Here is a 19,290-nt window from a genome sequence, read left to right as displayed (position 1 = left end):
ATAAAGCCAGGTGAATGGCTACTATTCTAATACCATTTGAGCTGCATGCTACACATTAAATTTGTAGCTTTATGATAAATAGTATACATCATTTATACAGTTGCTTGGGCAATCAGAATCAGTAGCAGAGTTTACAAAATGCTCTATTGGGAATGCTCCTCAGCTGTTCTCATTGCCATTGTCAGACCCCATTGCTCCTCCCAGGTTAACAGAAATCATGAAGTCAGAAACTGTCAGTTAGTCTAAGAGCAGATGTGTATAATGGGAATCTGTATTGTAATCATAAATGCATCCATGGCAGTGACAGTTAAACCAGATTTCTTCTGTGATCTGGTGGTTCGTGTTTCTGGCAACCTCCCAGAGGCAGCATATGACAGCGTGAGATTTAGTAATGGGTGTATTACAGTACCTCATGCCTTTCTGTTAGAGTTGTACTGTATGAAAATGATTTAGTTAAAAGCTATAATCTGTATGGTAAGTATTCACTTAGATTGCAGTTCACATTATCCATAATGGAGAATTGAGATGAGCTAGTCTGTGTTAAAGATTTACTTGTAGCCATGTGGTATTTGTCCAGATCTCTGTTTCAAAGGCTGTAAGACTAAAATAAATGATAAAAGCATTCAAGGTCACTAAAACTGAATCCACAAGATAGTCAAGAGCAAACCAGGAAGCCACACAAGTGCAGTCACTATTCATAGACTGCATAGTTACATCATACTACTATCACTGGAGCTGGTACATTTGTTCACAAAGTTACAAAGATGGTAGTTTCAGTAAAGATAGCGCTGTGACACATTCTTACTGTACACAGCAGCTCTTTGTACATAACAGTTATTGTTTCCTGTGTTTACACACCCATGAGCAACTGAATGACAGATATTTGCAGTGTCCAAGAGAAGAAGAGAGAACGGAACAGTTCAGAGTACCAAACATCATCTCTCTTTCTTTATAACAGAAAGTAGAGAATCACATTTTTGGACTCTATCAGAGAAAATGGAAGGAAGATTACGGCTTAACATTTTCAAAAAAAAAAAAAAAAAAAAAAAAAAAAAGGCGCCAACATTCTCTCTTGCATTATTCTGAAAAACCATGAAAAACCTAAATCTGGAAGGCAGAAAGAGGATTTGAACTATTATTCTCCCAAATGTGATTCCACTTTCTTACCATCACACTGCCTCACTTGGTAGCTTGTCACAGAAATGAAACAAACTTCAGAATTGGAGAACATCATATGTGGGATCCCACAAGGGTTGTTAGTTCTATAACTGCATAAGGTCTTCCAGTAGATTTAAAGAATGTTTTAAAAAACCGTAATGTTTATCAATGACAGAAGCATTCTAATCAAGGGTCCAAACTCAACCTTACTAGACATGGCCCAGGTGATAGCTGAAGAAGCCTGCAACTGGATCACAGAATACAATTTAAGCTTTATTCCCATAAAGACTCTTATTATGCCATTTCCAGCAAGCATATGTAACCAATTAGTGCCAAAGTACACATTAATGGTCAATCAAAATGTGAAGCACTGTATGTAAAACCTGTCATATATCTCTTGTTAAATAATACTGAAACTTACTGTTCAAACACATGCACCCATCTGTTTATCTAAATCATCCTGAAGGCAAACTGTACCTTCAGCAAGGTAATTGAGGAGTTGTGTCAGAATGGTTTAAGGAGCAATCCATAGATATCGTAGTACATGTATGGCTCATCAGATCACATGAATACAATTCTTTCCAGTGGTTTGGTACATCTTTGAGAGATGCACATGCTCCTTGGACCCAGTTCTGACCATCTCTTGGAGAAGTTGGTGGTAGTTCAATAGTTGTGGAATAAGAAGTTTCCTGAGCACTTTTGCTCTCTCCTGGAGTGTATGCCATGATCTGCTACTACTATCATCTGGGTAGAAAGGATTGCTGCAGACTAATGAAGTAAAAAACTAAGTGCTGCTCTGGAATCCCCACAGACTACCACTTACAGATATTTGGAATAGGCCACTAATATTTCTGTTTTACTCTCTGTATACAGGATCTCCAAGCAGGGTTCAAATGTCTCACACACAGACTAGTACATATGATAACCTCATGATTCTCTGACAAACATGTTTCTGCTAAGTCTTTTGTGTAATCCACAGTTTTATATTAAACAGCTTGGAGGATTCATAAGTCTCTCAAGTAAGCAGGCATCAAAAGCCACAACAGGATTTTAAAAGAACCTGCCCTCACTCTCATTAGTGCAACAAAACATTTCAACAGAGAGAATTCTACAACCTAAGCAGCTGGTTACTGTAGCACTTGATAAAATGGAAGCTTCATTTAAGTCATTTAAGAATAATGGCAACAGCAAGTGTTACTCAAATTAGCCATTACCACTCATGGTGACCACAGTTTCGTCACAGAATTTTCTCATTATGATTACTGGAAAATGATGAACAACAGTGATTTAGTCACACAACTATGGATTTTTATGTAGACAACAAAGTTTTCAAAGCAGTCACAAGCAAATCAATACAATCTTATGCCGTCTTAATGTTTACCTTAACATGATATTATAGTTATAATTTTGGAGTTTCTTAATCTAAAAGTTATTTAAGGCCACATAAAATCATAATAACAGGTTCTCATGTAGCAGATGTCAATTTGTATGAGAAAATATGTGTTAATAATGTTGTTACATGAGTAGTATGAAAATAGGAAAGGTATAGGATCGAAATACATCAGCATATGACTAATTACAGCACTATTTAATATTAACTTAAATTCACTGTGAACTGGCCTATATTTCATGTTTTTTAGTGTAAACTCACTGGTGAAAATTACTGATAAAACTGGTGCAAGAACAACAAGTGCTTGAATCAAGCTGGACTTCGAAATCCCATACTATTTTCCTGCAGAGGAGAACTGACTAGATTACAATGATTAAAATAAAACTACGTGATATTGCTCCAAAAGTTTTCCATTCAATTGTTGAAACTAAAGTACACTAGAATGTATAGTTCATTGACGTACAGACTGTCTAACATAGTATATCATACTGCCAATGTTAGGTAATATTACTTAAATACTGAACCTATTTTTTGCTGCACTATTATTCTATGGCTATATTTTCTATTCTGTAGTAAGAACAAACTAACCATGAATGTGCAATTTTACACAAAAAGAAACTAATAGAACATCCACCAAGGATTAAAGGGTCATAAATCACTCAATCATCAACAATTTCTGCAGATTTTCTGTGTAAATGTTATGGGGACTTTTAAATGTAAGAAAATATCCCCTGCATGTTTCTTTATGCATTACACTTAGCTACATAAAATTTTAACCAGGAGCTGATTAATAACTAGAGCATAAAAGAATATAAGTAAGAGACAACATACAGTCTCTATTTCCCAATTGATCACGTCTGTTACTGACCTAGTTACTAGATGAAGCATTAAAGTAACTAATAAAAATTGTATCAATGTAAAATAGCCAAAGGGCAGAATGAAACAAACCTTTTTTCATTTTAAATTGGAAAAAATAAAGCACTTGTCCACATTCATAATGTTAGAGCACATAAGCTGTTAAATTATCACAAAAAAATTGTAGGAGTCAATTACTAGAAAACATCATCAGATTCTTAAGCATAACAGAAATAACTGTTACACAAAAAAATACTGATAACACTGAAGGTTAAAAATTACAGGAGTCACACAGATTTCCACAACAGTAGTACAGACATAATTAAGAATGGAGACATGTCTTTCTTAGGTTGTTGAAAAAAAATTAACATGTTTTACAGACATTAATGAGGACCTCTGGAAACCTATGTAACTACAAACATAGGGCAGTGATATGAAAGTTCATGATTACTGTATCATCATAAATGAACTCAAGTCAATTTATTTTTCCATTGCAGTCAGGGCTATATTTGAAGATGGAGTAATTAAACACATTTCAACTTCATCTTACTCACTTGATTTAAATCACATGAAATGTTAAGCTGTGGTTTGCCCAGCACCAAATGTAACATACATGTTTGTGTTTTACAGGCTTTTCTTATAGAGAGGAACATCGTTGGCCAACAGGTATTGTTGAAGGCCAGTTTGGGTATGAGAACCCACCAGGGATTCTTAGAGTGACACACTATACTGCAGGCAGCCATGGCTACAGGTATGAAAATAGCTGCACATAAACAAATTAAACTGAAAAAAAATTAAATTTCCTGGAAGCATGAGTTTTGGAACTTATGGAAACAAGCTTTGAAACCAATTTCTTGCAACTACTCTCAGTGTGACTGCTTATCTCTACCTCCATGACTGATGTACACAGAAAATCTTTATCCTGCTATAATAATTTTTACAGATGGTGTTTTGGAACATTACTGATTAAACCATTTAACATTGCAAAGACACTCCCATCTAATCTGCCTCTTCATATAAATCAACCATTAACCCTAATCTTGAAAACACATCTGTAAGAGCCTACATAAGATATCTCCCTTTTGAAGTGTTCCTCTCCCACATACACTGCACTGCCTCTCCATTGGTGGTGCTTCTCCATTAAGCTCTGAGAAGTTCACAAAAGCTTAACAGGTGATGTCAACTTATCAGATAGTTGAAGGGTGAAGATGAGTAATCATTAACAACTGTGCATGGAAACCTCCTTCCTAGCCGCACTCTTGATTTCTGGCTGCTGACCATATTTCTCACAAAGGAGCATATTGTATATGAATCACTTAGGAGCTGCTGGTGCTCCTCACAGTTTGGTTCCCTAAGTGGCCACTTCTATTTGTTATATGTGCAAGATGCAAATAATCAGGGCAAAGCATTTCATTCAGAAAATATGATCATTTGTCCATTACTTAAGAGCGACTGTGACCTAAAACATGTGTTCAGATAGTAAGGTCTAAGATTTTCTTTTCCACAAAGTAGTTTCTTAGGATTGCAGTGAGCCACATGGTACTGATTTCCTGAGTGAAAAAATTCAGCTTGTATGTAATTCCCTTGAAGCTGTACAGATGTTTTAGAATGTCAGTGTTATGATTCCATGGCCGTCATTGATGCTTCTTTATGATTCTGGTTTCAACACTGAAAAATTGCAGATGCAACAGTAGCTTGACTAGAGAATGTATGAATATGGAGCTTGTTTTTAATTGTTGGACAAAGCCAAAAGCTAGGAGCAAGGACAAATGAATAAGGAACATGGAACACCCAATCAAATTTATTTTCACAAAGAAGCGCCTGGTTTGTGTTTGCCCTAATCTATTGGTTCATTGACTTGGTGAAAGAGCATGTGTGTAGCCCTTTCCAGCCATTTTCCTCACAGTGCTGGAAGGAGCTTGCTTTCCAACACATGTTGGTAACTTGCACCAGTCACCTTAGTGCCCTTCCGAACACAATAAATAAGGCTTATAACAATGCTGTGCTAAAACATGGCTACCATCGTTGTAACAGCATTGGCCATTGGCTGGAATTTTTTTATGGAGTTGAGAATGCATGGGCTCCATTGAACTGACCAAGGATTCATTCCAGGATTGAAAAAAGGCATTCATTTTTCATCGATTGTCACAATTGTTGAAGAGGAAGTACATTCATGCCACCATCACATGTCGACATCACCTGGCATTCATGGCACCCACCTGGAGCACACTTTTCACATTTTCAGTCCATCACACAGTTTTTTGTGCCCAGATCTGACAGAAATGCGTCTTGGTATCAATATCTTTCACATTCAGTTGGTGATTCATAAACAACTATCAGCTGTTGTATGAACACATTGTGAGACTGGCTAGCATGAGACCATAATAGTTTTAATTCACTGTCACACAACATTCGAACTTCTTTGAACTATCGAACCCACATTCTTGTCATTATGACAACAGTCTCACACATGTGGCAATGAATTTCAATGGATGAGGCATAACACAAGTGGGAAAAGAAACAAGCAATTATTTGCTACTCTTGTTATAGAAACATTGGCATTTATAGCTTCAGTATAACTCTTCACTTGGAAAGAGCCAGTATAGTTCTCACTGAGATACAACATTAAACATTATGCATACTAAAAGCAAGAATTTATGTTGATGTTGGCCTTAAGTAGTGTTTAATGGTTACAGGAGGCTCCCTCTCCATCTGAACTTATTTTAAATCCGGCCAATTTCAGTTTTCAGAATTCAGGACAATAATGTTTTCATGCTACAAGTAAATATTGATTTTGTCAGATGTCTGCATGTAATGAAACTACTTAAGCCTCAGTTGGATGTTAGGACAGCAAAGGCAGTTTGGCAACTACATTATAATACAAATAGCGAGTGATGCTTTCCCCAGTATAGTGAAGTGTTAGTAGATATGAGGCGTAACCTACTAGGAGAAAATTTAAGAGATTTTGCCATGCTTTTATTAAAAAAAATTGTCAGCGGTGTTTAGTTGAAGGGCTACCTGACCAGAGATGATCCATTTTTGGCACTTTATTTTAGTTTGACTTACCAGGCTGTTTCCTGTTCCATGCTGTTGTTTTTGTTGTTGATACCGAGGTCGTCACTCCAAACACCAGTTTAATAGAGCTCTTCACAGTATTTTGTCCTGAAGAAGCCTTTTCATATCTGAATAATTACTGCAATTTACATCCATTTGAACTTGCTTACTACATTTATACCTAAGTCTACCTCTACACTTTTTGCCCCTACACTTCCCTCCATTACCAGACTGACTACTGTTTGATACCACGTGATGTGTCCTATGAGGCTATCCCTTCTTTTCGTTAAGTTGTGCCACAAAAATCTTTTTTCCCCAGTTCAGTTAAGTACTTCCTCATTAATTAGCTGAGCTAATCATTTAATCATCAGCATTTTCCTGCAGTATCACATATCAAAAGCTTCTATTCTCTACTCCGAACTGCTTATCGTCCACTCGTCCACATTTCACTGTCTTATACGGCTACACTCCAGACAAGTATCTAAAAGAAAAAAAGAAAAGGTCCTAACACTTAAATTTGTATTAAATTTTAACAAATTCTTCATTTTCAGAAATGCTTTTCTTGCTACTACCAGTCCGCATTTAATATCGTCTTCACTCTGGCCATGTTCAGTTATTTTGCTGTAGCAAAACTCATCTACAATTTTCAGCATCTCATTTCCTAATATAATCCCCTCAGCACATCCGATTAAATTCAACTGCATTCTATTACCATGGTTTTACGTCTGTTGATGTTCATCTTATAATTATTTTTCAAGACACTAACGCTTCTATCCAACTGCTCTTCAAAGTTAAAAAATGGAAAACCCAGGATGGAATGTAACAGTTTTATGAGAAGGAAAGTTGCTACTCACAATATAGCAGAGATGCTGAGTAGCAACTTTCCTTCTCATAACATTGTTACATTCCATTGTGGATTTCCTATTGTCTGATTTTTGCCTGATGGCTTTCCATCAATTCTAACCCAGTGCTGTTTTTCCTTTGTTACTATTTTCTAGTATATCACTATGCTCTTGAAAGTTCTTTGCTAGAATTACAATGTCATTAACAAACTTCATTTTTTTAAATTTCTTCTCCCTGAATTTTAACCCCATTTAAAAATTTCTCCCTGGTTTCCTTCACCCATTGCTCGGTGTAGAGACCGAATAATATCAGGGATAGACTACAACCCTGTCTCATGGCCTTCTCAACTAGTGTTTCCCTATCATAACTACAGTCTGGTTTCCATAAAAGTTGTAATGAACCTTTCACTCCCAGTATTTTATTCCTGCTACCTTCAGAAATTCGGAGTGTACTCCAGTCAACATTCTCAATGGCTTTCTCAACCCTTCTAATGCTACAAATGTAGGTTTGCCTTTCCTTGGCCTATCTTCTACGCTAAGTCATAGAGTCGATATTGCCTTGTGTGTTGTTACATTTCTCCAGAACCCAAATGGATCTTCCTCAAGGTCAGCTTCTACCAGTTTTCCCACTGTTCAGTAAATATTTTGTGCCAGTATTTTGGAAGTATGACTTATTAAACTGATAATTCAGCAATATTAACATCTGTCAGCACCTGCCTTCTTTGAAACTGGAATAATTACATTCTTCTTGAAGTCTGAGGGTATTTCTTTCTCCTGTCTCATATATGCTGGAAATCAGGTGAAATAGTTTTGTCATGGCTAGTTCCCCCAAGGATCTCAATAATGCTGAGGGAATATTGTGTACTCCAGGGGCATTGTTTCAACTTACATGTTGCATTGCTCTATCAAATTCTTTTCTCAAAGACTCATATCTCCCATCTTATCTTCATATACTTCCGCCAGGGGGCAACCAAAAAAAAAAAAAAAAAAAAAAAAAAAAAAAAAAAAAAAAAAAAAAAAAAGACTAGTCAGAAAATGAAAGATGTAGGAAATTAAAATGTAATGAAGAAAGGAGTAGTTACTGTGAAAAAATGCTGTGACAGAAGGAATTAATGCAAATTAAGGTCAGGTGAGTGGTGAGGTCATGACTGTCATGCTGTACAGTGTGCTCTGCAACACAATGTGTGTTGCCTGTATACACCATCTGCCTATGACCATTCATCCTACCTGATCACTGGGTGTAGTCATGCTGATGTAAAAAGCCAAACAGTGTTTACATAACAGCTGGTATATAACATGTGTCATTTCACAGGTGGCTCTCTCTTTGATAGTATATGTTTTGCCAGTTACAGGGCTGGAATAGGTAGGGGTAGGAGGATGCATAGGGCAAGTCTTGCTGTGGGGATGGTCACAGGGGTAGGAGCCATAGGGTAGGAAGATGGGGGCAGAAGGAGCATAGGATCTGAGAGTGTGACAAGGATGGTGCAGAGATTGGGAGGGTGATGAAAAGCTAGTCTAGGTATACTCGGCAAAAGCTCAGACAGAGTGGATCTCATTTCAGGTCATGATTTTAGGAAGTCATGGCCTTGTCGAAATAGCTGATTGATACATTCAGGATCGGGATAATACTGAGTGACAAGTAATGTGCTCCAAAGTTGTTTTTTGGAGGGATCAGCAGGATCAGGATTGGATGTGATAGCTCGGGAAATCTGCTTTTGAACTAGGTTGTTGGGATAATTATGCCCACATTGTGTTTCTTGAAACCTGCTTGTCCCTTGGAGTTACTCACAAAGGTGTAACATTCAAAATCCCTATTTATGGATGTAATCCTACTCTACACCAGCTTCTTTTCCAGTTTCAAATACAGCAATCTCCTGCACTTGTCTGACTAACCTGTGACCTACATGCCTCATCTGTCAGTTTCCACTCCAATAGACTTCTCACCTACAAATTCCTACAGTTATCTGTCCCTCATGTTTCCTTGGATAGTATCATCTGCCAAGCCAACTTCAGACTGCAACAACATGGCAAACTTCACCTCTAAAAGCTATCCCACCTTCTCCTAAACTACCTCAACAGTGGTGTTTCGCTTCCTGTCCCTCTGCAGGTCCCCAAACAGCCACACCATCAACCACCACTCCTCTCCTAGAAACCGAGTTTGGCCAACATCCTTAACATCACACAGCCTTCACCACTGCCTCCCAGAACTGTAATAGCTCATAATCACAAGAACCAGACACAACAGTACAGTGTTCTCAACCTCTCATCCAAGACACCCCCCCCTCGAATTATCTGTATTATCCATGGGTCTCACTTTCAGCACTAAACCTGCATTTAACTATGCTGCTTAGGTGAAGGACCTACTTTCCTTTACATGTAATGTCAACTGGAAATATTACTTTGCAACCCAATCCCAAAACCTTTCCAACAGCAAATCTGACATTGAACCATGGCTTGAGCAGTTCTGACTGTGATCCTGACTTGATCCACCACCATTACCTCAGAATCATCCCTTACAAGCCTTCAAAGAATTCCTCACATCCAGCCCCTCACAAGGACTTACACCTCAATCCACAGAACATCTTATCCCACCCAAATCCCCCCGCCCCCCTCCCCCATACACACACACCATTTTACCTTCTTCCTGGCCGTCCTACCATTGCTGGCTTCAAAACTACCAACTGAACATATATCTGCCTTAGTTGATCAACACCTACAACCCACAGTGCAAAGACTTCCCTCCTATATTAAAAATACCTAGGTTGTCTGAGATCCATGCTCATGAGCTGAAATGAGATCCATTCTGTCTGGGATTTTGCCCACCACACCTAGACTAGCTTTTTGTAACCCCCCCCCCCCCCCCTCTCAAACACAACATCCTTGTCAGACCCTCAGACACTATGCTCCTTCTGCACCCATGGTTCCTACCCCTGTGACTGTACCCACTGCAAGACTTGCCCTATGCGTCCTCCTACCATCACCTATTCCAGCCCTGTAACTGGCAAAACATATACTATCAAAGCGAGAGGCACCTGTGAAACTACACGTTGTATACCACCTGTTATGTAAACACTGTTCGGCCTTTTATGTCAGCATGACTACGACCTAGTGATCAGTCAGGATGAATGGTCATAGGCAGGGGGTGTATACAGACAACACACATTCCGTTGCAGAGCACACTGTTTAACATGACAGTCGTGACCTCAGTGCTCCTTTCGCAACATGCACCATCTGGATTCCTGCCCCAGATACCGGTTTCTCAGAACTCCGCAGGTGTGTACTAACACTACGACATGTCCTCAGTTCTCGCCACCCACCTGGCCTTAATTTATGTTAATCCCTTCCATATCAGCATTTTTCACAGTAACTACTCCTTTCTTCTTTCCATTTCAATTTTCTGCAGCTTTCATTTTCAGACTAGTCTATTTTTCACTTCCCCCCCCCCCCCCCCTCCTCTCTGTTACATACAATGTACTTAGCTTTTCACTCGTATTAACTAGTGAACAATGTTTTAGTAGTAATCTCTGTCTTGCATATTACCCTGTCTTCCACCTTTAAGCTCTCGGTTTTCAAATCTCATCCAGTGCAGTCCCCAGCAATGTCTTTCCATCTCATCCCATCCACACCTCTCCAGTCCTTTTCCTTCACCCCTCTTCCTTCCCCTTCATCTCATCTGCCAGAAGAAGGAGCTACTGGCTCCAAAACTTGTAATAGTTATATACTTTTGCATGTGTGTTCCCCTGCCACTGCTTAGTGAGTAGATTTTTTAATATAAAAAGAAGGAAGGTTATATTTTCCTCTCTGACTACACTGACCTGGTGCTGCAGCATGGTTATAGTGGGGGGTTGTGCTGAGCAGAGTGGGTGAGGCAAGAAAGGAGGTGGGGAGAGGGAAAGGGGGGGGGGGGGGTGTAAAGGAAATGGTGACTAACATCTGGGAAGGAGAGACCGCATGGGGACAGTAGGGAACAGGCAGAGGGAGTAGCATGTGGCACAGGAAATGGAGAAGTAAGTTAGACAGTGAGATAGAAAATAGGAAGAGAATACTGCAGGCATCAAAATGTAAATGTCTGTTAGTGGGCTGACGCTGCAGGTGGAGACAGTTTTGGGAAGAGGGAATGACTGCACAACTAAAGTATATGTTGCAAGATGGATTCCATCTATGTACTCCTGAGATGCTGGTATGGGTGATTGGTCCAGATGGCATGTTTTGTGAAGCTCTCATTGAAATCAAGTACATTGTGATCAGTAACACAAGGTGGTCTACTTTGCTCTAGGTGGTGGCCTTTAATTCATGTGAACTTTGTGCAGGATTATAGGAAGGATGATCAGCACTTCTGGACATGACAGTAGATGATCTCCTGGCAAAGAAAGTACAAAAATTGTTGGAAACAATGCTCCTTTGCAGCTGATTGGTGGGGGTAGTTGGAGAATTCAGGGCATGTGTGACTATGGCACCGGGGCTCTGTTTCCAGAGCTGATTTAGTGGATAGTGCCCAACTGTGATGGCCTTTGTAAGATCTTCAGCTTACTGGGCAAATGATAGCTAATCATTTCATATTAAGCATTCTTTGGAGGTCAAACTTTTTACTTTTGAAGTGATGGGAGCTGTCAAATGGAGTTCTGTTGGCATTTGGTGGACTTCACATGGAGGCCACTGTCCAGGCTTTGAGTTGAGGAGGACTACGTGAAGTAAATAGGAAGGAAAGTCGAGGCTGTCGAGGAATGAGAATCAGTATCTTGGTCCTGACACCTGATCATAAGGATATCTTCTATGAACCTAAACCACACCAGTGGTTTTGGATCTTGGGTGGCTCGGACTGCTTCCTCCATTACCTTCATTTCTCTCCTGTTCACAGTTTGATGGTCATTTCTCCCTACATACAAGTAGTTGGGAGGCAACAAAATATACAAGCATTCAAAGGAGAAAGCTGGTGATTGAAATTTCAAACAAAAGTCTTACCACAACAAAAAACACCTTTGTTTTAATAACTGCCATCCTAAGTTACTTATCATATCTATGATATTCTCTCCCCTATTTTGTGTTTTGTGATAGTAAAAAGTAAGCTGCAATTCTTTGAACTATACACACCCGAAACAGGTGGTGTGTATACAAGGTGAACTCAAACTCCATGGAGAAAATTTCGAAGTCTGTTCAGCATTATTTTCTGAGTATTTTTGTATAAGGGACTTATGGTCTCAGGTGGGTCATTAAGCAGTAACTGCATTTTGTTTGGTTTCTTACCCACCTTTTATCTTAAAATGCACTGAAAATGTCTGCATAACATTTTAAATTCCAACATTATGTGCTGTCTATCTTGTTTTGAAACATGCTTGTTCTGTTCACTCAAGATCATGCCTGACTGAAGTGAGTAGCAGTCTCAAGTGGGGGTACAGAAGATACATGAGGAGGCAGAGTAGAAGCGAGGGTGGGGGACAAGAGGCTGTAGTACTGCCTGTGGTTGTGTGCAGGGATCAGGGTTGTGGCAGGGATAGCCACAGCATTGGGAGAACTGTGCTGGGGGAGGGAGGGGGTACGGGATAGGGAGGCAAGGTGAGAAGCTTGCTGGTGTGTCAGGAGAGGGAGGGAGGGGGGGGGGGGCAGGGGGGGGGGGGAGAGAGAGAGAGAGAGAGAGAGAGAGAGAGAGAGAGAGAGAGAGAGAGAGAGAGAGAGAGAGAGAGAGAATGTGTGAGGCTGGAGTGGGATCAGGGAAGGACACAGAGGCAAGTGGAAGGGACTAGCAAACATTGAAAACAGAGGGCTTACAGGAACAAAGGATATGCCACAGGGAAAGTTCTCATATGCACAGTTCAGAAAAGCTGGTGGTGCTGGGAAGAATCCAGATGACAGAAACTGTGAAGTAGCCAAGTTAAAGACACCATAAAGGGCAGTGAACTCGAAAACTGAGCTGTCCAGCTGTCTTTTGGCTATAGTGGTTACATGTGTGGACAGACAGCTTGTTAGTGGTCATGATCATGCAGAATGTTCACAGTGGTCAGTAGACTATATGGTAGCTTTCACAGATGGCCTTGCCTCCTATGTAGGAAATGCTTGTGACGGGAATAGAGTAGGTGGTACCACGATGATGTATGAGAGAGGTCTTCCATCTAGTTTGTGTACAGGAATATGAGCCATGGGATAAGGGGTAAGAAGCTGGGGTAGAATAGGGACAGACATATTGCATAGATTGGGTAAGCAGTGGTGGACTGCCGCTGTGGGGGTAGTGAGGAGGAAAGTAAGGAGAATCAGACACAACTGATAGAGGTTAGATTTTTATGCACCTAAGAGTATTTGATTTTCGTGTGTGTGTGTGTGTGTGTGTGTGTTTTCAGTCCCGTCTGTGTGTATCAAGTGCTTCAAATTTAATGTGAATGATATGTATATTTATTTTTTCAGTATAACATAAAAATTTAAATTAGGTAAAATAAAGAACGAAAGGGAAAATAAGGTCTAATAGAACATCTAAACAGACCATGAAATGAAATGACTTTTTTCTTATCTCCACTTGACTGGTTGCAATCTATGACTGCACCACCATGAACCTGAAACCAATTGACATACCAGTATTTCTTATCTCCTGATGACAGTTTCTCCATTGATATGAACAGGTATTTCACATTTGAGAACCATTTCCCCAAATTTTAATATTATTGGATGAATACCTAATGTAGCATGCTTTAAGTCATTGCTTCTTGTACTCGGAGGCATCTAAAGTTGTACAGAATGGTTGCATGTAATGTATGAACAGTGTTATGCTTAGGAATGACAAAGATCAAAACTGGAAAATAAGATAAAGAAATTTGCAGCCCAGAGCAGAAAATGAGGGTGTGGATCCTTGTATTAAAGAAACATTCAAACAATTTGACCTTCAGTAACATGCAAAAACAATTTTTTGGCTTTCTTTGTGAACCACAGTAACATTTAATCAAAGCTATATCATAACAAAGACTCTTAGATCTACAAACATTTAACATATTAATCAGTTATATCCCATCTCACACACAAATCTTTTCAAATATAGATGGTTTTAAAAAATTACAAAAAGCAGCACACACTATATCCCATGAAGCTTTGGGATTGCAGTCGTATTACGTTGACTTGAAAACCATATAGCCATCTACAGGTGAGTGTGCTGCACTGGAGATTACTAATTCACATCGCTAACTTTATACCAAAAACTGGGATGGAGATGCATGCTCAAAGGCACCCGTTACTTGAGTGACCTGTCAAGTTTCGCACCCTCTTTGCTCTTGCTCCATTTGTGGTGCGCAGACACATGAGTACTGGTAATACTACATGCATGTGCTCTGTTGGAATGCACACACATGGACTTAAAATTCAGATGTCAAAATTAATAAAGTTAACAGTGCTGGACATGTCATTGGTCATTAATGTTTTCTTTCTGAAAAAATTAAAGAAATCACCAGATCCCACACCTGATCCAGTTGAAAGCTGTCATCACAATTAATAAGATCTTCTGCTAAATGTATTCCTATTGATTCCTTAATAATTGACTTCCAGAAGGATCTTGTCAAGGCCAAGATTCCATGGCAGAATAATCCATGGAATGCCCTGTCGAGATACAATGTCCGGCTGTAGCTAACTTACTGGGCTGCAAAAGACAAGTGTGACAATCGTGCTCAATGCATCTTTCATGCACTATGAGCATCTTATGATTAATGTAGGCTTTAATACACTGGCGAGGTATTCTGTAGGTTCCAGCCCTCTGCAACCCCATCCTTTGTAGAATAGAGAGGAGCACCAGTCTTTTTAGGTGCAAATGGTGAAAGGCAGCTGTCTGCAACTTCTGAATATCTTGGTCATTTGGAAAGTGGATGGATCATTGAGGCGTCCCAGTTTCTGTAAGCCCACACATACAGACTTTTATTTTTAGGCATCTAGCTGCCAACAGCCATCATAAGCTATGGGTGTCCTTCGAATGTTGGTGTGCCTTGCACTGTTTGTGTCTGATAAGAGACGGCCTTACAAAGGACCTGAATCAGTTTTCAAAGATAATGGATACTCATCACATCAGATCAGCACAGCTTTAAGGAAAAAAAGAGACATAACCACCCACAATACCAAGAAGAGAAAGAACAGTGCAAATCCAGGGCATTCCTTCCATACATTTGCAATATTTCATCAAAATTAGACAGAATCATAAGGAAGTGTTATGTTAAAGCAATCTTCTGCCTACCTACAAAGACTTATGCTCTTCACAGTTCGGCAAAAGGTGACTAGGGATTGAGGACGGCTGGAATCTACACAATGCCTTGTCAGTGTGGCAAAGCTTACATTGGTCCAACAACATGCACAGTGCATGTTAGATACATCGGACATGATCACCACACTTGCCTTTTGCCCTTTAAGTCAGCCATATCTGAACATTGTTTCTTCAGAGGATGTTCCATGGATTATTCTGCCAAGGAAAGCTTGGCCTCGATGTGCTTCTGGGATTCAATTATTAAGGAATTCATGGAAATGCATTCTAGAAGGACAACTTACCAATTAAGACAATGGTTTTCAACAGGATAAGGCATGGGATTGTGTGATTTCTTTAGAAAACAAATGACCAGTGACATGTCTAGGACTGTTAACTTTATTAATTTTGACATCTGAATTTTAACTCCTTGAGTGTGCATGCACATAGTACCACCATTACACATGTTCCTGCTGACCACAGATGGAGTCATAGATCCTAGAATACACGGTAGGGATCACATGCAGGCGGGCTGTGACATCACTGTGAACCGTGTCACACTGCATTGAAGCCTGTAGGCACATGCCACACACGTTTAACTGATATGTAGGTATGAAATCAGTTGTACTATTTTTTCTGTGGTTGGTGAAAGACTATTGTAAAGCCTCTGAAGGACATCAATGAATGGTTCTTTTCTGAGCAAATCACCAGTTTTTAGTTGACAACAGTCATCAAGCAGATTACTTTAAGGCATGAGACATCACAAATAACCCATACTTTACTGGTTTGACTTGATGGATTTTCAAATCCTGCATTATTAAATGTAGCCTTTGGACTCCCTGTAAGTTTTCTGTTTTATGGCCCCTTATCACACACATACACACTCTCACTTAATATTCAACATTTTCTGTTACATGAATTTTTTCAGCCAACAGATTTTTAGAATCAGCTTTATCAAAGTTATAATAAATGGGCTGCTTCCATTTTTGTACAAAACTTCTGATGACCATTACTTGTGTATTATTGTGTGTCCTTTAAATAACCACCTCTGCCTGGTCAAAACAAATCAGTTCTTACTTTCATTTCATCAAAGCTAACAACTACATCTTTTTCAAATTTTGTTGATAACTTTGATTGCATTTCCAGAACACTAAGCCTTAGATCAACAAAACCTGGTGGAACACATGTGGCAGTCATGCTTTATCTGAAACCAAGTCCTATTTTAATAATGACTTCACTAGGAAGAGGATATTTCAATAGGTCCCTAACAAAAGCTAACACTTTATAAGATAGGCAATGCAGAATCGTAGATTTTGCAGTAAGTTGAGACAGAAAAGGCCCTTGAAACACATTTCGAACATGTTTTAATTTCAGTAACTCAGGTCTACATCCAGAGAGACAATCCTGTAAATCTGCATTCTGTTGCACAAAATTTTATTTCTGTTTCCATAGTTTAATTGTTGGCTTAAGCAAGCATTGTCACATTCACAGCTTTGTTTGTTTTCAAGATGAGCACTTTGTCTACTGGTAATCTCTTTATTAATCTGTAATATATATTTGCCTGTAAAATATCTTTCACATCTTTACAGCAGCTTCATTTTTGTCTCAAACATTTCTTTCACTATTAGAATGTCTACTACACCATAATCAGCTCTGGAGGACAGTAGATTTAGAGTTTGAACAGTACCAGTCTTCAACTTGTGTTTTAAAGGAATATTCAACAAATTATTTTTCAAATCCCTTACATAACCCAAGTCAGTAGATTGTGTTGAGCACAGAAGCATTTTCAACTGAAAACAAATCTACACGTTTACAAGCATTTACCTATTTCCATTTTGTCTCATTGTTTTAAGAAGTATATGAAAAATAATTCCTAACTTACTTCTCTGCTGTGGTTACTACAACTGGAAATTGTGTACGAAACCATCACTTTTCACTTAAAAAGTTACTCTGAAAAGTCTCTCAACACATTGATAATTATGGCGTACCTCCGTACTCAATCACCAATAAAAATTCACGCTGCCATAAACAACCTTGTTTGTGCTCATAAACAAAATTAAAACACATTATTCAATTGACACTGACCTGGTAAAGTTAGCTTCAGCAACAAGACATACTGGTGTTGGGCTTCTGTCTGTGCTGTGGCGCCATGACCGGCCTCATTTAACCTCCCCCGTTAGGAGAGTTAATTTAGAGGTGGAACGGCTGCTTGGATCAGGTATAGGGTCTCATATCAGTGTGGTTCCTGTTGACTATCAGCAGGGGGGGCTACACTAGGCATGACCCTCACCTCAACAGGAAAAGGGAAGGGGAAAACTGTCTGGACTAATAGCAGATAACTTAAGGGAGGGGCACTGTCCCAAGTGGTAAAGTACCAGAAACAAAAGATGTTCAGAGACACGGTGAAAATGGGATTCACACTGATAAAACAAGCAGCCAGGAAGCAAATATTAATGTACACAATTCATACAGACAGCCTCGGATTGAAACTAGACACACTCAAAAATTGACAGGAAAATTATGTTCATCCAGTTGTAATTCAGCCAGTGCACAAAACTGGCTATCCTTAATTGCATCAGAATATCTGAGAACCACGGGGTAAGCTTAACGATTGCTTATTTGTGTTGAAGAATTAGAGTTGAGCAAACCAGTTGATATAATCTAATGCCCTGAACATCATGTGACTATTGGTATGGATTCAATGGGTGCAAAAATAAAAACTACTTAGTGTTTGGGGTAAACCTTTTTTATTTTTCAGCATAGTCTCCTTTTAGACTTATACACTTTGTCAACACTGTTCTAATTTGTTGATCCCTTCCGAATAATAGGAATTGTCCAAGTCTGCAAAATAGCTATTAGTTGCTGCAATCACCTCCTGGTTTGAATAAAATCTTTGTCCCGCCAGCCATTTCTTCAATTTGAGGAACAAATAGTAGTCCGAGGGAGCCAAGTCTGAAGAATAGGATGGATGTGAAATGAGTTGTAATCCTATTTCCAATAATTTTGTGACCAAAACTGCTGAGGTGTGTGCTGGTGCATTTCATGATGGAAAAGGACTTTTTTTTTTGGTCCAATCGCCAGCGTTTTTCTTGCAGCTCAGTTTTCAAGCGGTCAAATAATGATGAATAATATGCAGCGGTAATAGTTTTATCCTTTTCCAGATAGGGAATGAGGATTACCCCAAAAGACAGTCACCATAATGTTTCCGGCCAAAGAAATGGTCTGTACCTTTTTTGGTGCAGATTCTCCCTTGGTAACCCATTGTTTAGATTGCTGTTTGGTCTCAGGAGTGTATCCATGTTCCATCCACAGTAACAAAACAACACTTTAAGTCCTGGGGATTCTTCCTGAACAGCTACAAACCATCCTTGCAACACTTCAAACCAGTAATTTCTGAAAACCATTCCATTTTTGGTCTAGCATGAACAATCGCAGAACCCATCTTGTGGATAGCTTTCTCATGTCCAAATGTTTATGTAAAATATTATGTACGCATTTGTTTGAGATGCCCACAGCCCTAGCAATCTCATGCACCTTAACTCTTCTGTCATCCATCAGCATATAATGGATTTTATCAACGATTTCTGGAGTCATAATCTCCGCAGGGCGTCCAGAATGTTCAGCATCACTTGCGCCCATATGGCCACTCCAAAAATTTGGAAACCACTTATAAACTGTTCTAATTGAAGATGCAGAGTCACCGTAATGTTTATCAAGCTTCTCTTTAGTCTCCTGAGGCGTTTTGCCTTTCACAAAGTAATGTTTAATCACCACACGAAATTCTTTTTTGT

The 19,290-nt window shown here is 39.2% G+C and overlaps 1 protein-coding gene across 1 annotated transcript in view; it reads left to right on the top strand.

Annotated features, from left to right (window-relative positions):
• Positions 1–19,290, top strand: part of LOC126285249 (uncharacterized) — a 95,160-nt gene that overhangs the window by 71,448 nt on the left and 4,422 nt on the right. The window contains exon 3 of the mRNA XM_049984545.1: positions 4,034–4,154. Within this exon, the coding sequence (XP_049840502.1) occupies positions 4,034–4,154 (121 nt within the window). The remainder of the gene's footprint in view (positions 1–4,033; positions 4,155–19,290) is intronic.

The sequence above is a fragment of the Schistocerca gregaria genome, chromosome 8, assembly GCF_023897955.1.
Source record: "Schistocerca gregaria isolate iqSchGreg1 chromosome 8, iqSchGreg1.2, whole genome shotgun sequence".
Taxonomy (NCBI): domain Eukaryota; kingdom Metazoa; phylum Arthropoda; class Insecta; order Orthoptera; family Acrididae; genus Schistocerca; species Schistocerca gregaria.
Note: the sequence above shows the minus strand (reverse complement) of the source record. Positions and strands in the feature narration are given on the sequence as shown.